This window comes from Eschrichtius robustus, chromosome 21 (assembly GCF_028021215.1).
Source record: "Eschrichtius robustus isolate mEscRob2 chromosome 21, mEscRob2.pri, whole genome shotgun sequence".
Taxonomy (NCBI): domain Eukaryota; kingdom Metazoa; phylum Chordata; class Mammalia; order Artiodactyla; family Eschrichtiidae; genus Eschrichtius; species Eschrichtius robustus.
This window is the reverse complement of record NC_090844.1, coordinates 18062380-18083198: the sequence shown is the minus strand read 5'-3', so window position 1 is coordinate 18083198 and position 20819 is coordinate 18062380. Positions and strand designations below refer to the sequence as shown.

Below are 20819 nucleotides of genomic sequence, written 5' to 3'. Positions count from 1 at the left end.
TTGATTGTTAGTTTGGGTTTGCTATATACTACTTTTGGGAAAAAAATGCTGAGTAACTCATGTTTTGCAGTCTCTATACTGTAGGACTTAAGTGACTAAATGTGAGTCATGTTTGTGGTGTTAAGTCTAGAAGGAAACCTCATCAAAAATAACAAGAACCTGTGTTTCAAGAAAATATTATTCCACAAGATGTGCCTTAGCATCATTTTCTTCCTCACCCAAGGGTGTGTCATATTTTTTTTTAATTTTAAAAGGATATCCAATTTTCTTTACTAAACTTGGATTTTCCTGCCTTTCAATTTCAAGGCTAAAAATTCACTGCAAAGGTTGGCTTTAGCATGGGAACAAACTATTACATTAGCCAGATACTTTATAATGATTGAGACAAAAAGGACCCAAATGTCCACTCACAGTGTAAGATTATGATTCTTAGATTTAAGAGTAATTACAAAGAAAATTCAGTATCATGAAAGTGGCCATTCTATCCCAAATAATCTGTACATTCAATATATCCAGAAGAAGGATGTGGAAGGACCTGACTTGTAGAATATCAAGATTTACTATAAAGCTATAATAATCATAATTAGTGAAAATGTAACTATGGAAATTATACAGTGTAAATTGGGACAAAGGTTAGCGAATAGGCCAGGATTTTTTCTTAAACAATAGGCTAAAACCATGAAACAAAATAGGAAACACTGACAACTCAAAACTTCTGAGGATTAAAAGATACTCTGGGCACAGTACATAAATATCTCCTAAGAGGAGATATTTGCAACAGCTAAAAATGACAACAGGGCAATGTAAAGAAAACCACACTGAGATCTATTTCACACCAATTCAACTGGCATTTTCTCAAATTTAACTTTTTGATTAGTTAATAAATTCACATGGTTATAAAAATAAAACAATACAAAAAGGTGCACATCCTCACCCTTGTGTTCTATTCATCACATTCCCACCTACTTTCTAGGTTATCACTTTGGGGCAATTACACATCCATATGAACAAGTCTTATTTTTCTCCCTCTTTTTTAAAATAAAAGGTATCACACTATATTCACGATACTGTGCCTTGCTTTTTTGAACCTAACAATATACTCTAGCGATCCTTCCTTATCAGTACATGGAAATACTCTACATGTTTTTAATGGCTACACACTAATTTAATTATACGAATAGACCCAAAATTATTTAACTGGTCCTCTATTAAAGAAATTTGGGTTTCTTCTAATACATGCTTTGATAAACAATGCTACAATAAATAACTGTGTATGTCACTGTGCGTTTATGCTAACTCTTTAGAAGAAATTCCCAGAAGACTGTTGGGTCAATAAGTAGGGATACCGCCAAACACTGTAAATACCAACTGTTGGTAAGTCTGTGGGGTAATGAGAAATCATATCTTAGATGTGTAAGTCCATGCAAATACTTTGGAAAAGAATCTGGCAATAATGGGACTTCCCTGGCGGTCCCGTGCTTAAGACTCCAGCTTCCAATGTGGGGAGACCAGGTTCAATCCCTGGTCAGGGAGCTAGGATCCCGCACGCGTCGCGGCCAAAGGACCAAAACATACAACGGAAGCAATATTGTAACATATTCAATAAAGACTTTAAAAATGGTCCACATCAAAAAAAAAAAAAATCTTTAAAAATAAAAAAGAATCTGGTAAGATCTAGTAAGGCTAAAATCCACATACCCTCTAACTCAGAAATTCTACTCCTAGGTAGAAACTCAAAGTGTACTATGAGTCATATATAAGCCAGATAACGGCTTTATTTGAGATGGTAAAACAAAAGAGAGAAATAAAAGAAAAAGAATAAATAAAAGTTTAAACTATGGTATATTTGTAAAATGGAGTATAATACAATAGTGAAGAATGAGTAAACAAGAGCTACAGGTTTCAACAGTTACTAACTTCTTTACATCTTGGACAGTTACTTAATCTGTCTCTGCCTGAGTTTCTCCATTTGAAAGCAGGGATAATAACAACACCTACCACACAGGACTGCTGACATTTGTTAAGTTTCTAGGACACAGCCTGGCATGTGGTAACTATTATACAGGTGTCTGTTAAATGCAATGAATCTCACAAATGCAACTTGAGTGAAAAGTCAAGTTTCAGTAAGCAACATTCAGCATGATACTGCATACAGAAAGTGTAAAAAAACACACGAAAAAATACTACATGCTGCTACTTACAAACGTAGAAACGTTATAAATAGAAAGGAATGACACCACCAAATTGCATCAGTGACCCTGGAGCAGGAAGTGATTTGGAGGGAATATTAAGGAGGTTTAACAGCATTGGCCATGTTTGTTCTTACATAGTATGCAGGTCCCTGCTGTTCATTTCATTATTTTTCAAAGTTTTGTGTATGTTGGAAGAGTGGCATAATAAATAAACAGCTGTTTTAAAATGAAGAATAATCAATGGAAGAAAGCAGTACGATGTATATTTCCAAAATTATTACAGGCAAATACAAGAAAAAAACTATCTAGCTGTAGATATGAAAAGGGGAAAAACATGACTAGTAAAACCACAAAGCATAGTATCTAGAACAATGTCATAGATATCAGTTACTGCCAAATCAAAATCTAACCATACCTAATTTGAGAAAAAACAAAACATTCCACCCTCACAACCCAAAGATAATGACTGTTAGATTATTATTTTTAATAGTTATTATTATTATTATTTTCCTGCGGCATGCGGGATCTTAGTTCCCTGACCAGGGACTGAACCTGGGCCTCAGCAGTTAAAGCGCCAAGTCCTAACCACTGGACCGCCAGGGAATTCCCACTGTTAGATATTTTTTAAAAGGACAAAACATTCATATAGGGTCACTGAAAGTAACGGGATAAGTAGAGCTCTACCAGGCAAATTCTCACAAAAAGAAGAAAACGGTAGAAACATAATAATACAAAATAGAATTCAAAGCATTCACAGGAAAAAAGGATATTTTAAGTTGATAAAAAGCACACCAAGCAGATGTCCTAAACCATTATGTGCTGGACAACATAACTTCAAAAATATATACTGCAAACACTTTAGAAATGTAAGGAGAAAACGTCCAGTCAACAATCATAATGGGAAATTTTTACATACCTCTGTCAGAAATCAAGTGAACAAAGGGACCAAAATAACATAAGAAACTTAATTTAGATGGAGACAGAATTTTATATCCAAATAACAGAGAATATACATTTTTTCCAGACCCAAAACATTGATAAAATCAAATATTGATAATTAATCAAATATTGGGTATTTTATGAAGACATAAATCTTCAAAAAATCCCCAAAGTTCAAATCTTACAGGTCACATATACTGCTTGCTATACAAGGGAACAGAAATTAACAACCAAATACTGATCAAAAGCAAAAACATCAATGGCCTGCCTGCTTGAAATCTAAAAAAAATAAGATTTAAGCCTCTTATGCCTTGTAATTAGTCCTGGGAATTTATCCTTAGAAAGTAATTTAAAATATGGGGAAAATCATATGAACAAAGATATTACTCCCGGAACTATTCATATGGCAACAATTATGAGTAATCTAAATGTCTAATAATAGGGAAATATTTAAGTATATTATGGTACATTCATTTGATGCAATGTTACACAGTCATTTAATTACTGATATGAATACTGTCACAATATAGAAAATCCATATGGTAAGGTGAAGAAAGTAATCAGGATTCAAAATATGCAGCCAGAAATGGTCAATTAAGAGTGGACAAGATATAAATGGTCAGCATGTACGAAACTACAATTCAAGAGATTAAGGCGTGAAGATTAAATTGAGAAATCATTTATCCCACTATCAAGCTGTCAAAAGATTTTTAAGAAATAAACTCTTTAATGGTCAAGGTACAAAGACTCAAGCATTCTCCGACACAACTGTTGAGAATTTATATAAATTGGTACAATCTTTCTGCAGTTCTTTTTGATAATATGTACACAAATTTGAGTAAACCTTTTGACATACAAATTCCACCTTTAGGAATCTGTCTTTAAAAAAAAGACTTTTAACATGGGCAAAGGTACAGTTACCAGAATGTTCTCACTATGTTATTTAAAATAGTGAAAAATAATAATAACCTAAATGTCTAAAAATTAGAGATCAGACAGATAGAATATGATATAGCCATACTATGTCATATTATATAATGTTTTAAAATGATATAAAATATATTTATTGACAGGATAATACTCACAATATGCTATGTGAAGAAAAGCAAAACACAAGGCATATGTAGTATGATTCCACTTTTGTTGTATATATTTGAATGGCTCCTCTGCCCTGACATTTTCCAATTGTAAACAATGAAATGCATTACTCATGTAAGAAAAAAGTTATTGAACTATGCAGATGAGAAAAAAATTAAGAAAAAATCTAAAACCTTCTAGAAGAATGTTAGGACAATGGGATGCCGGCTCTTTTCTCTTTTGTAACTTCTCTGCAATGTTCTTATGTACTTTTACTACTGAAAACACTTTAAAAATTAACAGGGAAACCAACACTGATTCGTAAGCCCACCCTCAGGGAGAATATGGAATTGGCTCTGCCCCTCCTGCTTCCCTGCATCGCCCATTCCCTTCTGTAAGTGCAGACATATTTCTCCTCATTTCTCTAGGGAAGGCTCTTGGTGACCTTGTGTACCAATCAAGAGTTCAGTGAGCACAGAAAGGAGCTCATGCCAAGCTGCCAGCAGAGCCTCTGTGACTCCCCAGCCGTCACTCACTGAGCTATAAAAAGACTGGCTGGGAGAAGGGAGGTGCTGGCCCTGAGGCCCACCGCTGGGCCTCTCCGGGTTTCCACTCCCTCATCCGTTACAGGGGATGGTCTCTGAGGTGGCCCTGTTCAAACTTTCTGGTTCTAGGTGCAAGTAGGAAACAGAGCCGGCAATAACCAAGGGAGACTTGGAAATCCACATATCTGTACCCACAAGGAGCTATCAAAATTGAAGGAGATCAAACAGAAGTCTTGCTAAACTATGTGAAATCACGGTTTCATTTGGATTAAGTATCTGCATTTCACCAAATGCCTCCACTCACTCTGTAATCTCTATTCACATCGCTGAGCTGCCAATAATTATTAGGGAGGCCCATTCGCTTGTATTCTTCACTGAGATCGATCAGCATCCAGCCTTGTTCCCTTTCTTCTCTATCCAGCTTGGGGTTGAATGAAAAGCAGTATAACTCCTCATATTTCACTGCAAAAAAAGAAAAGGGGAGAATAAAGCCAAATCAAGCCAAGTCAAAGCCAGAATCAAATTTTCCCAAATGCATTCTGTCTGGGCTGGAGAGGCCAGCCTAGCTCCTCACCCCTCAGGGCTCTCCCAGGGGTACCCTGTCTCTGAGGTGGGTTCACCCACCTCTTCCCAACAACGACAAGACCTCAGGACAACCGAACTCAACTTTGCAAGAACTTCTTTTCTTTCAGGAGCATGGCCTTCCCCATCTTGTTTTTTTTTTTGAGTTGCTTTTGAAACTGAATATATTTTCAGACCACATAAAATATGGAGATTAAAAAGTAATTAAGAATATATGTGTACTTACAATAGCTAAGACACAGAAGTAACCTAAGTGTCCATCAACAGATGAATGGATAAAGAAGATGTGAGATATATATATGTGTGTGTGTGTGTATATATATATATATATATATATATATATAAAATAGAGTATTACTCAGCCATAAGAAAGAATGAAATATTGCCATTTGCAGCAACATGGATGGACCTAGAGATTACCATACTAAGTGAATAAGTCAGATAGAGAAAGACAAATATATGATATCACTTTTATGTGAATTCTAAAAAATAATACAAATTAACTTATTTCTAAACAGAAACAGACATAGAAAACAAACTTATGGTTACCAAAGGTGAAGGGGGGGTGCAGAAATTAGGAGTATGGGATTAACAGATACACACCACTATATATAAAATAAACAATAAGGATTTACTGCATAGCACGGGGAACCATACTCAATATCTTGTAATAAGCTATAATGGAAAAGAATCTGAAAAAGAATATATATGCATAACTTTGCTGAACTCCTGAAACTAACACAATATTGTAAATTGACTATAGTTCAACTTTTTAAAAAAAGAACATATATATTCCTTAGAAAACCAGAACTCAAATTTGTTTATGTATGTCGAGCTCAAATTTGGGATGGCCTCTCAGAGATACACAGAGGTCAGGCCACTGCCATGTTCTGATGCTTAAACAGTGTTAAATGACAAAACAGTTGAAAAAACTGTGGAATACATTTAAATGTTTGCACTTGAAACACCTGAACTTTTAACAACTACATAAATGTCATAATTGTACTATTCATACAGTATTTACAGGATTCATTAAAAAATATCCATTCATAGTACACGGCACCCTGTTCATGAGGCGCAAGTTGAAGGATATGTGATGACAGACTTCTTTCAGTTGTGCCAGGGTGTCTCTGACTTCACGCATCACCTTTTATGCTTGTGAGGCCAGGCCCGACAGCTATCCCCAGCAAGATCAAGGATTTGGTTTTCTTGCTCTGGCCTTGCCACATTGAGGGAAGCAACTAGGCCAGCGCTGTCCAACAGAAATACAGTGTAAGCCACGTATGTCATGTAAAATGTCCTTGTGGCCACATTAAAATCGTAAAAAGAAAGTGAAATCAATTTTCACAAAATATTTTATTTAGCCCAGTATACCCAAAATATCGTTCAACATAAACGGAATACAAAACTTATTAATATTTTATACATTTTGCTTTGTACTGTCTTTGAAATTCCATGTGTATTTCTCACCAAACAGCACATCCTGGTTCAGACCAGCCACATTTTAAGCCCTCGATAGCCCCGTGTGGCTAGGAGCTACCTACTGGACAGTGCAAATCAAAGCATTTCTGGTGAGAATAAATCATGGTTGATACTCAGTGAATCCTTGTTTCATTCCAGATTCTGTTCTGATTAAATGTACTGACCCATCTAGTAAGCATCATGACAGGTCTCCTTGCACAGATGAGAAATCCGAGGCAAAGGGATGTTTTGCAGCGTCCCCAGGGTCACACAGCTAGGAGGTAGGGAGTCTGGCTTTCACCACCAGGCACTCTGCCCCCCACCACAAGGCAGACCCTTCTCTCTTCTCCCCAGATGGGCCGCTTTTGTATATTTTCTTTCCAACCATCCCCCTAATCTTTTTTTTTTTTTCAACAGAATTCTTTCTCCTTACAGTTTTCTTAGATCATCCCATTTGTTCCTTCATCTGTCAATGGTGTTCAGCGTGGACACTTTAATGCTCCTAAATGTGTGTCTGGAGGCCCAACAAAGCATCTCACCGCCAGCAAAAGGCCGCAAAAATACACAGGCAGCCTAAGGTCAAAACTCAAGTTTCCAGCTTCTTTTGATTACTACTGAAATGACTCATCTACAAGGATGATAAGATAAGGGTCATATTTTAAGTACCAGACTTTTGAATTAGACATGCACTATTTCTTGTAAAAAAGAAGCAAGAAGACTGGGGTTTATCAGTGAGATAAGCTATGGCTATTTCAGTCTCTCTCGATGTTATATTTCTAAATTTGAAAATTGAGCATACTGAGATTTCAACAAAGAAAATGCACACATACAGGTACATGCACACACACACACACACACACACAGCACAGACACTTCCAGTAAAAACGGTTTCTTGTCATCTTAGCCAATTGAGCAGACAGCATATAAAATTGACATCCTGTTCTGGGAACGGTCGGCTCGACACCGACATATGTTTTCCATCTCTAAGTACCATTTTCATGACTCAGGCTTCTGATATCATAATGTTAACCACAAATGCAATTTGTTTAAGATGCCAAAAGAATCTCTTGAGAAAGCCTCAGTTCCTTCAGTGAAAGAAGATCTAAGGAAGATGGGGTAATAATGGAAGTTAAATTCCATTTGCTAAATGCCTACAAATAGGTTTAAAGGTAGAAGAAGAAAACCATTCTATGACTACTGATAGTTTTCTAGGTATGGGCTCATTCTTGCTGTCATTGGGAGGAGGTGAGGAAACTGCTCATAAATTAATGCAAGAATAACTTGTCACCGACATTAAGAAGATCACTCTTGAATTAGGAGACATCAGAATGGACTGCCACTGAAATAATGAAATTTTCTTTCAGTTATTTTTAAGGAAAAGGGTGATCAACCATACCTTTGGCCCAATTTACCTAAAATTCTACATGCGGGCAGAGAAACACATTTTTGTCAGTCAAAGCTCAGTCTTGTTAATGTGGGCAAGCTTCTTACCCAGAAGCCAGCCCAGGAGAAGCCCTCAGCTAAGAACTGCCTACTCTGAGAAATTAAAAAATACCATTAACAAAGATGTAAATTTTACTGAATATTTCCCATTCATAATGTTTTGTTCCCTCATCTCCATCTCTTGCAAAATACATAGCAGAATGTTTAGTAATCAACCTTATTAAGATAAGTAAGGTAGGTAAATTAAAACCAACAACAACCAAAGTAGGGCTTTGAGAAATCTCTGGTCTTTACAGAATCTGAACTGAGAGAAAATACTTATGTGCTTTGGGAAGGCCAAATCCCTGATTTTCCACCCACTCTTAAAACAAACACGTTAAATACTCCACTGGCTTTTCACATCGCAAAGTCTAGGCCATCACATCCAACATAAAATGTCTTTTGCTGCTCGTGGCCTGGCACCTTCAACAGGGGATGCATTGAAGCCTTCGCCCCTTGGGGCCTCAGGACTAGGAGGGCACAAGGGCTCCTCCAACAAGAAGCAAACCCTCAGCATGCCTTTGGACGGGGGGAGTAAACTGAATGTGCACCTCTAATTAAAAAAATTTTCAGAAAAGCTTATGTGGAAATCATTCTAGCACTTACTTTATTTACCTACCTAAATCATATAATTGCTAAACAACGGCAGACTTCTATTTAGAAAGAAAAATGGCAATTTCTCAAATACTACATTAAACTAAGAATGAGTAGCATTTTGTCTATGGTTCTAAGAAGGCCAAGTCAGTGTTTCAGGACTAAGTAGACGGCATGAGCTCCACCCAAGCACAGAGACACACAGATGGGACTGACTTTATCTTATTTTAGCATGATTGCTCAGCGCACGCCTTAACACAGGGAAGCATGTGTGGCTGCAATCGATTGGATACCTACTGCTCTCGTCAACTCCTTCCCGCTCAGATAATCCCACTTTCTACTCCTGGAGAAGATACGGGCCATCAAGTGGAAACTCTTTCAACCTGGAAGCACCAAGCCTACAAATGGCCTTGTCTCGGCATCTAACCTCTGCCCCTTCCTCCCATAAGAAAGGAAAGGGTGTTCATTCCACCAAATAAGAGAGCCTTTGGGCAGAACAAAGCAGTTAGGAAAACAGAAAAAAAAAACATGGGGGCATTCTCTCTTATTATTGACTAACTGGGAAAAACCGAAGGTAATTTATACTAAAATCAAAAGTACTTTAAAAATCGAAAGGAAACTTGTAACAACCAATGTAAAACCTGAATAATACAATTACATTATTGATTGTTATGCAAATTTTTTAAAAATCGAAAGGAAACACAAACATGAATTAGCATCAGCACAATGTGAAGGATGAGGTAGGAAAGGGAAAAGTCACCAGCAGTCACTGGAAGGACACAGAGGTTTTAGAACCCAAAGTAAGGAAAGTTAAATTGCTCTACATGCCCTATTGAATTCAGGCAACTGAAAATAAACGTAGTTGAAAAACCATTTAAAGAGGGGTGAGAAGATAACACAGCTATTAATTGGATTTTGCATATTAAAAAAAAAATGAGAACTTTCTTGTCTATTTTGAACAAACAAGTGCTCGAATTAAACATCAGGATTGTGGAAGTTAACACTTAGGAAAAAAGGGCTACTGGACCCAGAGATTAGTATCATCAATAAAAAGAAAATTGTTACTGCAAAAATTGCTTGAGTGGCACTGACTTAGATAAGAACAGTAAAAAGTTAAATTAAGCAAATTAGACTATATCAATCCTGAGATTTTTTTTTTTTAATAAATTTATTTATTTATTTATTTATTTTTGGCTGTGTTGGGTCTTCGTTTCTGTGTGAGGGCTTTCTCTAGTTGCGGCGAGCGGGGGCCACTCTTCATCGCGGTGCGCGGGCCTCTCACTATCGTGGCCTCTCTTGTTGCGGAGCACAGGCTCCAGACGCGCAGGCTCAGCAGTTGTGGCTCACGGGCTTAGTTGCTCCGCGGCATGTGGGATCTGCCCAGACCAGGGCTTGAACCCGTGTCCCCTGCATTGGCAGGCAGATTCTTAACCACTGCGCCACCAGGGAAGCCCAATCCTGAGATTTTTAAAAATCATAGTAAACATGCTGAAGAATTAGGGACTAAGATGGGCTGAAAAAATACTGCAATTTAATAAAAAATGGGAAAATAAACAAAAGAGATGGCTTAAATATTAAAGGGCCCAAGAACATTACAGAGGGAAAGATAATTGATAACAAAAAAATAAACAGCAGGAGGCTAATTAGAGGGAGGAGAAAAGAAAGAACATGGGAAAAATGGAAGCCCTCTGAGAAATAGGGGTCTTCAAATCAGAAAAATGTATAACCTTATTAGTACATCAGACCTACAGCATTAATTTATTTTCTCATTTGGGCCACAGCCCTATTTTAACTTATTTCTTTACGAAGAATTAGAGCTTACTGGATTTGGCTACGTTATTTTTTTGCTGGGATCTTTTAGAGTCCATGACCAAATCCTGACCAATTTGAATTCATATGAAAGACAAACCAATAAAATCTAGGGGCTTCCCTGGTGGTGCAGTGGTTGGGAATCTGCCTGCCAGTGCAGGGGCCACGGGTTCGAGCCCTGGTCTGGGAGGATCCCACGTGCCGCGGAGCAACTAAGCCCGTGAGCCACAATTACTGAGCCTGCGCGTCTGGAGCCTGTGCTCCGCAACAAGAGAGGCCGCGATGGTGAGAGACCCGCGCACCGCGATGAGGAGTGGCCCCCGCTCGCCGCAACTGGAGAGAGCCCTCGCACAGAGACGAAGACCCAGCACAGCCAAAATAAATAAATAATTAATTTAAAAAATTAAAAAAAAAAAAAATCCACTGATTAAAAAAAAAAAAAAAAAATCTAGACAAATTTTTTAGTCATCTGATTTACCCTTATCCCAGAAATTGTAATTCAGTGAAGACAGACTCTCAAGAGCTTTGAAGCTATCTCCTTCATAGGCCTTGACTGAAATGGACTCCCAAACATTTCTTCTTTTGTTAAAAAAAAAAAAAGTGTCCTCTATAGGACCTTAGCTGTGCCCATAAGGGGAGGTGAAAACACATGATTTGTGTTGGTGACCAACCACAATAACCCCAGAGACGGATATTGTGTTGCTGGAATTCAAAGTCATTTCCCCACCAAACACACACACACACACACACACACACACACACACACACACACACACACACACACACCCCTCTTCTGAAATACCTTGAGAAGTGCAAAGGTGTAATTTGTAAAAGGTCCTGGGATGGTCTGAGAAGCCACCCCACCCCTGGCGGAAACTCCCTCCACCTTGCCTCACCTCCACCCAGATTCAACACCCTGCTTCCAAGGTGACAGGCTGTAATATGCCCTAATTTTAGCACTGCCTTTAGCATTAAACTGTGAAGCTGCTTGGATTCTATTTCCTCTTCCCATACTCATTAAAGTACTATGTTTTACATAAACCGGCATTTCTAATTCCAATGTTTCACAATGCTGGTGGCTTTTTAAAAAATCTTCTACGGTAATGGCTTTAATTCAATTAATGACTATAATTTCTTTCTTTGGTCTCTGGCTACAACGAATACTGAACTCCCAAAACTTCATCTTTAAGAAAAAGTGTATATTTTTAAAAGCAGGGGAACACAGTGATGTTCCTCCCTGGGGACCCTCGCAATGTGAATCTGGGCACTCACTGTCATCTGGGGCCAGAGCCCTCACCGCCACTGTGATCTGCTCTTCCAGTGCCTCAGCCCTCTCCCAGTTCTCTGGGCTATTCCTAATTCCCATTAATCCGGTCAGAGCACATTTATCATCCGGTGCATCCATTAATCAGTGACACAGAAACTGCTGGCGCGCAATTCCCCTCTCATTCTCTGCTGCATGCAACCTCACGTACATCTTCCCAGAACTTCTGTTCCAATTATAGTGCGCCCTCCAAAAAAGTTCAACTGCTTTTCTGGCTAACTCGGCAGTTCTTTTCAACACACTGAGATGAAAAAGCCTCAACGGGCTGACGTGAAAGGGGAGCAAAGTCAAGACAAAATGATCAGATTCTGACGTTCCCATCACGTAACTTCAGCTCTTAGCTCTCAACAGACAATACAGTCGTATCATAAGAATCTGAGGACCCAACCAAATGCTTTGAAGAATTTACAATCAAACTTCTTGTCCTGAATCAAAAAGCATTTAGTAAAGTAACTATAAGCGCATGTCCTATCTCCCTTATTAATGACTTCTGGGTAAACACTACCATGGATGTTACTGTTACACAAATGACCTCCTTTCACTGTATACTTCCAAGACACTGAACAAAGGAAGCCCACAGTTCACACAAGCCACATACACAAGAAACACCTGTGTAGATTTTCATACATTTATAGCATAGTAAGCTATAAATTTCTTAGACTTAAAGCATAATAAGCTGTAATTCTAAAGACCCTAAGATGAGGGATATGTAACCAGAGAGTAACTGATAGCATATATTTTTCAAATCAGCCATTCTTCCCACAACAGTTTAGGAGGTTTTGTTTAGGAGAATCAACATATACATACCCCGGACATTCACTGATGCTAACAAAGGTCTAGTTATGCCAACCTTGGGAAATACATATTAATATCAAAAAGCAACAGAAACCAAACCTTAAAAGCCCCCAGATAGGGAAAACTGCACTAGACCTGTTTGATATCAATGTTTTCCACACAAAACAATTTGTGGGTTTTGTCTTAGGGCTCAGTCAAGGTGGCTTGACTACCACAGTATCAGAAGGGCATACTTTGGGATGATTTCACCCCGAAAGTGAAGCACAACTATAACCCCCTCCAAGATAAAAACTATGAATAATGAAAGAAGCTCATAGAGTAAGTAACTCAGACAGAGGCCCCCCCCCCCCCAAAAGACAAGGAACTCTATCAGTCAGATTTCTTGGCCTCATCTGAAGGCTGGGATAATTCCTAAAGTACTGTAATTATGAAGTATTCTCCATATTTCTTCAACACAATCTGTGAATGTCTTAAGAGTGGGTCCCACGCTGAATGCCGAGCCGCTCTGCCCTACCTGGCCTTGCAAGGCGGAGGAGAGAGATGTAAACGTCATGGCAGTCCCTTTCCTGAGGGATGACGAGCTGTAAGAGCTGAAAATTCTTGCAGCGAACGAGCAGAGGACACCCAGTAGCCGTTGTCGCCTGTTTCTCGATGGTGGAAATCTGACTGTGAAGAATCTACCACCAAAAGTTAATGTGGGTAAACTAAGCACAAATAACAGATACACAGGACAAAAAGTAACACAGATCTCTGAGCCACACGCATAGACAAGAAACACTCCCTGACCTTCAGCTGGCTTGCACTCAGATGACAAGAAACTACGTGTTTGGGGTAAGAGCCAACTGTCTGAATTTATCATTTTATTTTTCAATGCCAAGCTTTCTGATATCCAAGCTAATTATATGAAGCAAACTATTCGGCATACAATTCTGCACAGGTCCAGGTAAGGGAACATTTGGGCCGTCAAATGTTGAAATGCACGGAGTAGCTAAAATTAAATAAGGTCATGAGAAGTTAGTAAAATAAGCCTTGCAATCAACAAAAGTTAGAGACAGCTCCGCTGGGAGGTGCCACCATGCTCCTTAATTCCACATGGAATGCTCTCAAGTTCAACAGCAACGTGAGATTGTTGTTCTCGAAGCTCTTGGTGGTCAGGCAGGCTGCAGAAGAGATTTATTTGAAAGGAAATCATGCTGAAGTGCTCTGGCGTTTCAGGAGGGTCTCTCTCTGCTCAGCCCTCAGCGGCAGCACTTCATTCTTTAAATTCCTCTCCACTAAGTAGTGCCTGTCACCTTCTGCTGAAAAGATAAAGTCTACAGACTACAGAAAAGGCAAAATCTACCACTCAGGGACTCTGGTTCTGGTCATAATGTCATGGTTGGGTGGCTATATAAAATAAGAACTATCTAATGGTCTCATTATTATGTAGCAGAAATACCTGATGATGGGACTGTTCCCTAGATTTTTTTTTCTTTTTTAAATTAAGAGAAAACTGCAGACAACATAATAAAATAACTAAATGGCCTGCATTACAGGAGGCTACAAATAAAGTGGATTGCAAGTAAAGCACTGTGTAGATGCTGTATCTGGTACACTAACATTACTGAATGTCTACTTGACAGCTGTGACACGCAGCACTTATAGCTCTGGCTATTTCTATGTCTATCTTTGATGATGTTCAAATAATTAGTGCTTAAAATGAGTAAATAGATCAAGTGGATGTGACCCTTTACAGAAAAAAGGAAAAACCCACGTTCCAAAATGAGTCCTCTGAACACCCAAACGCCAAATCCCACCCTCCTCACCCTGAGGACAAACAAAAAAATAGAGGGTCAAAACCTGTTACTTAAAACAGTGGAAAACACATAAAGCCAACAATAAGGAATGCATACCCATGTTTCTTTCCTTGTGTCAGATGCATTTTCCACAAATATGACATGAGTAGCCGTCAAATACAAAGTACCAAGGGCTGCCTTTTTAGAAGATATTCCATCTACCAAGCGGACATTTTCAACCTAGAGAAATCAATGTGACAGGGTTATAGTAGAGCAAAAAAGCTATTCACAAAAAACAATCAGTAAGTAATCTCGAGCTTAATCCAAATATGATTTTGAAAATTCTCCCAATAATAAAAACCAAAACTTGCCCTCTTAATTAGATCTCACAATGATTCTGTATATCAAAAGATAAAAATTCACCAATTCCTTAAATATAACCTTAAATGTACCACAAAAGAGTTATAGACCCTATTTTTTTTTAAGATCTTTATTGGAGTATAATTGCTTTACAATGTTGTGTTAGTTTGTGTTGTTTAACAAAGTGAATCAGCTATATATATACATATATCCCCATATCCCCTCCCTCTTGCATCTCTCTCCCCTCCTCCCTATCCCACCCCTCTAGGTGGTCACAAAGCACCGAGCTGATCTCCCTGTGCTATGCGGCTGCTTCCCACTAGCTATCTATTCTACATTTGGTAGTGTATATATGTCCATGCCACTCTCTCACTTTGTCCCAGCTTACCCTTCCCCCTCCCCATGTATAGATCCTATTCTTTAAGAATACCCTTTCTGTGTTTTAAATAGGTCAACATTTTTACTTCACTGTAATTATGTAATTTTAAGGCAGGAAGCATACACATGAAAGTTGAGTTTACACATTAACTATATATGAATCACATTCTATTAAAAAAAATAATGTATTTTCCTATGTGTTTCTCAGTTGTAGAAATGGCCCCAAGGTTATCTGCTTCCATATAAACTAGTAGGAGCAAAAAGTATCAGAAGATGTTCTGCATGCTTACCAAGAAAATCTACCAAATTAAGATGCTAATATTTATAATAAAATCTTTCTAATAAATAGAATTCTCACCCCTGAGCTAAAATTCAAACTGCTACAGGAGACTTCTGGAAACAACTTTTATCAAGCATACATCTCTGAAATGTAGAGTAATTTCAAGAATATGTGCTTCGGGATCATTTCAATATGAAATGTAAAGGAAATGACAGGACAGTTTCTACAGGGCAAACGAAAAAAGCAGCAACGACGACTCCAATAAGGCAGAGCCACCCCAAACACTCGATGAACATTCTCGTAAGGATGGCAGTGCTTAGCAATGCTACTTACTACTGCCAAGGATCAACCGTCTACAAAAAGACACTGGCTCAACCCTCATCCCTCAAATCAGGATGGTGACTTGCTTCCATGAGGCAGCTGAGAGACGAGTGAATCATATGTGCTCCATTCTTCAGTCTAATATAGAAGCTGTTGTGCTGATGCAGTTGGAGAGCCCAAGGCTTCTCAATCACTCCAGGAAGCCCTGCGGGGACAGCTGACTGAATGGACACCCCTCAGGATCGTCAGGACAACTCCAAGGGCAAACATCACTCCACACATTCCACTGCCTCAGTTTCCTCTGAGCCCTTAGAACCAAACCAGCCTTCTGGGAATAGTACTTGAGGGTCTTGTCCCACTTCTTCCCAATTTCCAGGGATCTAATGAGGCAAATAAAGAATTAGGTATTTACTATACTTGGGGGGCATACAATTTATGCGGGGGGTGGCTGCATCATTCCTGAGGCCTTGTGAATGTCTATGTGTATCAAGAATGGTTATTCAACAGCAGTGTTCTTAACCTACCAGCTTACGGTTTTAAAAAATACTTCTTTTGTTACTACAGTGCTCCACATTCTTTCACATGGTTATTCATCAGTCTGTCTCTTTCATAAACGGTCCTCACATCATTGGTTTACTTTCATACCAGGTGGTCATCATTTCTTATGCATTCATGAAAACTGTTTATATAGTAAGGATAGTAGCCTATGGCTTAATTTTTATTTGTATGTTTTATAACTGCCTCTTTACCAAACTCTTTTACTAGTTCTAATAATTTTTTCACTAAAGTCTCTTGGATGTTCTGAGTAGACAGGAATATTTTCTGTAATAATTTATCTCTTCCTTTCCAATATTTATATCTTCATTCCCCTTGTTTAATGGCATTCACTAGAACCTGCAGAATAACAGTAAATAACAGTGGTAACAACACTCTTGTGTTGCTTTTCATTGGTTTAATAACAGTTTTATTGAGACAGAATTCAGATACCATACAATTCATCCATTAAAAGTATACGACTCAATGCTTTTTAGTATATTCACAGCATTGTGTAGATCATTGTGCAACCACTACTACGGTCAATGTTAAAGCATTTTCATCACCCGAGAAGGAAACCCTGTTCCCAGTAGCAGTCAGCCCTCTTTCCCCACTAACCGCCTCAGCACTAGGCAACCATCAATCTACTTTCTGTCTCTATGCATTTGCCTATTCTGGACATTTCATATGAACTGAATCGTACAGTCTGTTGTACTCTGTGACTGGTTTATTTCACTTAGCATCATGTTTTCAATCCGTGTTTCAATCGAAGTTCACCCATTTGTAGAATGTGTCAGTACTTCATTTATTTTTACTGTCAAAAATATTCCATTATATGGATATACCACATTTTTATTTATCTGTCAGTTGATGGACATTAGGGTTGTTTCTACCTTTTGGTTATTATTATTTTTTTTTTAATTAATTAATTAATTTATTTATTTATTTATTTATTTATTTATTTATTTATTTTTGGCGGTGTTGGGTCTTCGCTTCTGTGCGAGGGCTTCCTCTAGTTGCGGCAAGCGGGGACCACTCTTCATCGCGGTGCGCGGGCCTCTCACCATCGCGGCCTCTCTTGTTGCGGAGCACAGGCTCCAAATGCGCAGGCTCAGTAGTTGTGGCTCACGGGCCTAGTTGCTCTGCGGCATGTGGGATCTTCCCAGATCAGAGCTCGAACCCGTGTCGCCTGCATTGGCAGGCAGATTGTCAACCACTGTGCCACCAGGGAAGCCGTGGTTATTATTAATAATGCTGCTATGAACATTCTTATACAAGTTTTTTCTCATACAAGTTTTTATGACGACATACGTTGGGTGTATATATACGTAGGAGTGGAATTGTGCCGGTTCATATGTAACTCTTTGTTTAACCTTTTGAGGAACTCCCAGACTTTTTTCCAAATCCAATGTGGTTGTACCATTTTACATTCCCACCACCAATCTATAAGGGTTCTAATTTCTCCATGTCTTTGCTAACACTTGTTAAATAATTTCTTTTTTTTGATCATAGCCATCCTAGTAGGTATGAGATAGTATCTTGTGACTTTTAGTTGCATTTCCCTAATGGTTAACGGTTAACATCTTTTCATGTGCACATCTGTTTTTAATGGGAACACTTCCTATATTTCACCCTTGAGTTTGATGTTGATTTTTTTAAAAATCACATAGTGGAAGTGACCTACTCCTAGTTTAATAAGAGTTTTGATTTTTGAAAATGAGGAATGAACATCATGCCTTTTAAATATATATTTGGATGAATATTTACTTTTTTATTTTAGTCCTGTGCTATTAATAATAGTAATAGATTTCTTAATCCTTAAAGAAGTCTTGGATCTTGGTATATGACCAACTTGGAATCGGTGTGTTAATGTTTCAATATTCCTTATATTTTATCTGCTATAATTGTTTTATTCTTGTTTTCCTTTTTGGTTTCTTTGCATCTATGCTTTTAAGAAATCATCACAGTTAAAATTACATAAATTAATTAGGAAGCTTTCAACATACAAATTATTTAGTATTTGAAACAAATATGGGCACTTCTTTATACAGAAACAATACTTTAATAATTCATTCAATTTTTTGTGCAATTATAGATCTGTTCAATGTTTCTATTTTTTACTAAATCTCATTTTGACATCTATTTTCTTTTCAAATTATCTTCTTATTGCCGATTTTCAAATTCTTTACAATCTTTTAATTCTTGTCTGTGGGTAAATCCCTCTCTCCTTACCCCTTCTCTCATTCCTAATATTGTGAACTATGTTCTTATTTCTTTGTGATTAGATATGCATATGTTTTTCTTCTAAGTAACAGGTCTTGGATTTATCAACTTAATTTTTCTCTTTTCCAACCGTTACTTTCTGCTTGTGTTTGTTAATAAATGTTTTAACATGCTTTCCTTGAGTATATCATGTGGTTTTTGTTTCTTTGTTCATTTTAATTTTTTTTATAATTTTTTTTTTTTCTTTTTGGCTGTGCCATGAGGCATGTGGGATCTTAGTTCTCCGACCAGGGATCAAACCTGCGTCCCCTGCCATGGAAGCGTGGAGTCTTAACCACTGGACCACCAGGGGAGTCCCTCTTTGCTCATTTTTTAATTCTTGGGTTTAATAGCTCATCAATTTTCATTCTTTTTGATTAATAACAAGCTTTAAGTCCAATCATTTTCCTCCAGGTAAATCTTTGGCTGCATCTTAAGAGTTTTGTTTGCAATATTATCATTCTTATTACTTTCTAGATCGTTTATAATGGCAGTTTTTATTTCTTCTTTGACCCTAGAGTTTTTAAAGAGAATATTTTTCAATTCCCACACGATCGGATTATGGTATTTAAATTTTTGTCATTAAACATTCTATTTTGAAGTGACTATGAGAAAGATATCATGGAAGAGACTGTGGGAGGAGAAAAGCAAGGGGATATATTATTTTTAGGACATTTCTATGGGGAAAAACTCATTTGCATGCTGAAGTGTGCCTAGCTAAATTAACCAGAGGTCCAGGGTTGATATACCAATTAAAAATATCTAAAAGCAGAATGTAAATAATTTTCTCTGCACTTAGAACCAATGAAACAAAACTTTATTAGGGTAACCATATTGAACATAAGATAGTATTCTGAAGCCAAAGTATTTAGTATGAATTATTCTCCCTATAGAAGTGAAGAAAGCTATACCACTTAGATTATTTTTAGAAAACCTCAGTGGAACAGAACAAGGTTTGCAGATGGTGGTAGGTTAGAACACTTAATGAGATTTTTCCATGTCTTTTTGTTAACTTTGGATGCTGTTGCAGGAAAATTACATTTCAAGATCTGGCGATCGTTCTCACAGGTCTCACAGCTGTCAAAAGTAATGCTGAAGGAGAGGGAGGGAAAAAATAAAAAACAATGAGGGAAACACCAACAGCATGATTTCCCAGTGATGTAATAAAAGAAATGAGTAATAAAAATTAAAATCCCGTTATCTGAGAAATTCTGTGAAGATGGGGAGCACTGTGCAGGGACCACCACGTGGTTTACACTAAGGCAGCCAGAACATTCTTGACTGTGATGCTAGAGTCAGTCAATTCTAGAAAAAATGAAATAAATCTCAAGAGTTTGGGTGCCATCATGAAGACCCATTGGTTCCATAACTCTGCTTCACTGTCGGGCTAACTTAATTCTACCTCATCTACACATGTAATAAACCATATGGTAATAAGGCTTCTTTCATACTTGGAGAGATACTGACTCTTAGGAAACCACCAGCTTTTTTTTTTTTTATAAATTTATTTTATTTATTTATTTTTGGCTGCGTTGGGTCTTCGTTGCTGCGCACAGGCTTTCTCTAGTTGTGGCGAGTGGGGCTACTCTTCGTTGCGGTGTGTGGGTTTCTCATTGCAGTGGCTTCTCTTGTTGTGGAGCACAGGCTCCAGGCTCGCGGGCTTCTGTAGTTGTGGCATGCGGGTTCAGGAGTTGTGGTGCACGGGCTTAGTTGTTCCATGGCATATGGGATCTTCCTGGACCAGGGCTTGAACCCGTGTCCCCTGCATTGGCAGGTGGATTCTTAACCAGTGCACCACCAGGGAAGCCCAGGAAATCACCAGCTTCTTAAGACAAAGTTATTGCAATTCATTTGCATGTTCCTGGGAACACCACGCTTAAGACACACTTGGCATTCATGCTCTGCAAATGGCAATTCATCTATGCAAAAGATATTACACTATTATCATTAACTCTTGAGTGTACATTTTTCACTTTCTGACATTTCCAAAAATGGAATGTATCTTATGATTAATGTGGTAAGAAGCCACTGTGGCATTTAACTGGCAGTACTTTTTTTTCTTTGCGGTAAATAAAATCTCAGTGCATCTTACAGTCACTGATGTCTTAG

The 20819-nt window shown here is 38.0% G+C and overlaps 1 protein-coding gene across 3 annotated transcripts in view; it reads right to left on the bottom strand.

Annotated features, from left to right (window-relative positions):
• Positions 1-20819, bottom strand: part of MTMR7 (myotubularin related protein 7) — a 94521-nt gene that overhangs the window by 42652 nt on the left and 31050 nt on the right. Inside the window, exons 2-4 of one of the 3 annotated variants that reach the window (XM_068532108.1) lie at positions 14693-14815; positions 13315-13477; positions 5058-5215 (exon numbers count right to left, since the gene is read on the bottom strand). In XM_068532108.1, coding sequence (XP_068388209.1) covers positions 5058-5215; positions 13315-13477; positions 14693-14815 — 444 coding nt within the window. Of the gene's footprint in view, positions 1-5057; positions 5216-13314; positions 13478-14692; positions 14816-15926; positions 15971-20819 lie in introns of those variants that run through there. The other 2 variants (XM_068532109.1, XM_068532110.1) reach the window with 2 other exon arrangements.